The sequence below is a fragment of the Rattus rattus genome, chromosome X (genome assembly GCF_011064425.1).
Source record: "Rattus rattus isolate New Zealand chromosome X, Rrattus_CSIRO_v1, whole genome shotgun sequence".
Taxonomy (NCBI): Eukaryota; Metazoa; Chordata; class Mammalia; order Rodentia; family Muridae; genus Rattus; species Rattus rattus.
The window spans coordinates 72,780,076-72,783,935 of record NC_046172.1 but is presented as its reverse complement, the minus strand read 5'-3'; the positions used below and the strand labels follow the sequence as shown (position 1 = coordinate 72,783,935).

General features: G+C 44.6%; 1 protein-coding gene across 1 annotated transcript; it reads right to left on the bottom strand.

Moving 5' to 3' along the window:
- Nucleotides 1–250: 250 nt before the first annotated feature.
- On the bottom strand, nt 251–2,485 carry LOC116889188 (DNA-binding protein SATB2-like). Its single transcript, XM_032890349.1, is given in 2 exon segments — nt 251–916; nt 918–2,485. Coding segments are annotated over 2 exon segments (2,187 nt in total). The 5' UTR covers nt 2,471–2,485; the 3' UTR covers nt 251–282.
- Nucleotides 2,486–3,860: the final 1,375 nt, after the last annotated feature.

Sequence of the window (3,860 nt, the reverse complement as noted above, 5' to 3'; positions counted from 1 at the left end):
CAAGAATGATGGCAGGGTCTCCCGTGACTAGAATTACTATGGTTCATTCAATTGTAAAAGTTTAACACTTAGTGTCTTTGCCAAGGCGACGTCTGATTCAGAAACTCTGAGTTCACTCAGTCTATAGGCTATCCTGTGCAACAGAGGAATGCCATTAAGGGTAAGAAAAATAAAACAGACATAAAATAAAAAACAAAATAAAACAAAACTGAGAGGAAATTTAAAAGAAACTAAAGCGTAAAGTCCTTGGACCCATGTATTGTGCTGCCTGTGGAGCTCACATTATCTCTGGTCAGTTTCAGCAGGGGCCACCTTGTTCTTCTCTGTGCTCTCCTCCTCGGCCTCCACCTTGTACATCTCGTCCGAGCCTTCCTCGCTGTCGTTCTCCTCAGACTCTGTCAGCAGCTCCTCGTCCTTATACTCCGCCACGTCCACCGCGGAGCCCAGGTGCTCCTTCAGCTTTCCATGATGCTTCACATGGTACCTCTGGTTCTGGAAGAACTTGATGATGGTGTGTCTAGGGAGATCCAACTGGGCCGAGAGTGTGTGGATGGCTTCTTGGTCAGGATAGAGGCCTACATCATGAATGAAGCTTTGAAGGATGCCCAGGGCTTCCAAGGAGATCTTTATGCGAGACCAAGGTTTTTTGGCACAACTGTCTTCTGTTGGAAGAGGTGGTGGGGGTGCTTCTTCTCTGGGAGGGGAGCTCTCCTTAGTCGGCTGGGACTGCTGTCGATGAAGGACCTGCACGGGCTCAGGTGGGAGCTGGACCACGAGCTGCATGCGCTCACTGTGGTGATGTCGAGATTCTTCCTCATAGATCACATCCCTCTCATGCTGGGGAAGATTCAGGAAACGGCGAATGCAGAGATTCTCCCAAAGGGTGCGGTTTTCTGGGCTGGGGTTCTCCTTCCAGTTCACAGAGCCAGCCCTGACTTTTGTTTGCAGCCACTTTGGCAAACAGGGCTTGAGACACCTTGGCTCTTTTCATCTCCTGTTGGATCTCGTCATAAATGGCAGCTGTGATGTTGATGTTGGCTCCGTCCACCTTAATAGGGAGGTCTGTTGTCGGTGTCGAGGTTTTGGCCTGTGGGGTTCAGGAGGAGCTGGGACTGCTAGAGGCAGAGGACACCATGCTCATGTTGGGGTTCATGCTCCGCTCTCGCTCATCCTGGTAAATGCGGTCACGCTCCACTTCAGGCAGGTTGAGGAAGTTCTGCATGGCCCTCAGGTTTACTAGAAGAGACTGAGATGCAGTCCTGGGGTCTTCTTCCTTACGCAGTATCTCTGACAATAATCCCTGTGTACGGTTGAATGCCACTCTTGCGAAGACAGCTTGAGACACGCTAGGCCTCTTCAGCTCATCTCTAACTTGCTGGTAGATATCAGGAAAGACTTCCACAGAGGAGTTTGTTGGCTCTGGCTTAACTGCTCTGGGAATGGGTGGATGGTTCAGGAACTGCTGGTTGATGGCTTGAGGATGCTGGTGAGCCAGAAGCCGGCTGACGGCGATCTGCTGGTTTATCAGATGAGCCATAGCTATTTGCTGCCTGAAGAGCTGTGGGCTGAGCTGCGGTGAGAGAAGACCAGGGCTCATGATGGGCTGCAGTGCGGGCACTTGGTTCCGGATTGGAGTACTGTGGTGGATTTGGCTATGAGGAGACTGTTCGTTGGTTTTGCCCAGGGATGCCAGCTGGTTCATATTTGGTAAATGCATTGGCCGCTGGCCCAGAACACAATAGTCTGAAAGGTTCTCTTGCTCCACTCTTTCTACTTTTATCTTCTTATACTTTTTGTACCATCTCCCAAACTCCTGGCACTTGGTTGCTGACACATTGGCATAGTATGTACTATTTACAATGGATGAAATCATACTCTGGGAGAGAGGGCATTCTTTGGCTAATGTGCTCTGGTTCATTTCTTTGAGCAGCTCCTTTAAGGCATTGCGGACGGTGGCGTAGTTCCATTACTCTGCAGGCAAGTCTTCCAACTTTGAACAACTTTGTAATTGGATCTTCAGCGTCACAACGTGATAGACATCTTGCAGCATGTCGGCTACGGTGGCATCAGGGGCTTCTGTCACATAACTGAGAGGGAGAGGGTTCCACCTCCCCAGCTTGATTATTCCTTGGGCCTGAGCTGCAGAGCTGTGGGAATAGCCCAGGGCCAGGAACGCGGTCTCCACCAGCTGGCTAAGCACATCTTTTCGCACCAAGACGAACTCAGCATGCTCTTCTCTGTTGTCGTACTCAAGAGAGCCATCCAACTGCTCCATCACACAGAAGACCAGAATCATCAGACCTCTCACGGCCTTGGCCATGGCGCCGTTGGGCCTCCCACGGGCTCCCATGGGACTGCCGTTCTGCTCCAGCCTGGCCACCTTCACCCGGGGAGGCCCCTTGACATCAGGGCTGCCGTTCCTTCGGTCGGGGCTGTCCTGAAGACATGGGCTCTTGCTCCGCCGCTCCATGCTGCTCCGATTTGGAGACAAAGCAGCTTGGATTATACAACATGATGTTCTGGGGGATCTACATGAACATCATCTATTACTTCTGGTTCTGCTAGATTGCCTAATTCCAATAGTATTTCATTCTACTTTTTATTTTTCATCTTGCCAGGGTGAATGGTTTGTGTGAGTGTGTGTGTGTGTGTGTGTGTGTGTGTGTGTGTGTATAAACATATTTCATATATTCACTTATGGATGCCCATGTTTGTGCATGTAGAGGTCGAATATGGCTTTGTTTGTGTTCCTCTGTCTTCCAACTTGGAACTCCTCATTTCACTCTAGGCTGGTTATACAGCCAGTACCCAGTATCCATGTGTCTCCATCCAGCACTACTGGGGTTACTGATATATTTAAACTTGTCTGTATTTCATCTGCATGCTAAGGATTTGAGATCATGTCATTTTGCTTTAACTACAGGTGTTTTAAAAAGAGTAAGTCCTCTATACCTAGCAAAAAATATTGTATTGTTGATGATGATATATCAGTAAAGGTGAAAATGTGGCTTCATTTATGTTATGTAAACATTGGTATATGTTTCCTAACAAATATTTTAGCAACTATAAAGGAGAGCTATGAAATTGAATTTTAAAGATTTTTTTATTGTCATAGTCCTTTGAGAATGCCTGATTAAATGTAAAGTTTACTTTAAAATGGTACGAATTTATTTTATGGACACTTTATATTTTCCCTATATTGAATGTGTGTTCATGTGATAAATAATCATGGACTTCCTATAATAGGCAGTACAGTGTACTGGCTGCATTATAAAAGGTTCAAACCTAAATGTGGAAGCATGGATGAAAAAAATGTACAAAACAGGAATTTAATAAAAAGTTTAGGTAATCCCATGTACATTTATAATGACCCTCTAATAAACGTGCTTGCTATGTTTTATAGCTCATTAATTTAAGTAACAGTAATATAAGAAAAAAGGGGAAATTTGTTCATCTATATAGCAGGTCTCCTTTTCTACAACTTAAAATCTTAGAACTAATAGCGATGCTGTACTCATTGTTGATTATTGTCTTTGCTTTTACACAATTATGTTTTCCTACTGGCTGACTGAATGTCATTACCAAATTTGCTTATTAGTGATTGTCAGTTCTTTACTCAAAAAACATTCATTATCCATTATTTACTGTGCAGTGTTCAATATGAAGGAATCATGCAAGAGAACTAAACTGTGGCTAAGAAGGATAAACGCAAAATTCAATGCAATTTTAATTTGGAATATCATTTTAAATTAAGACTTCTATTTAGAAGAGTTATAATAATTGGTAAACCCAACAATGAAAAAAATCATGAATTCAAAAAAGCAGATATTAAAAAAAAATAAAAGGAACAAATGTAGAGG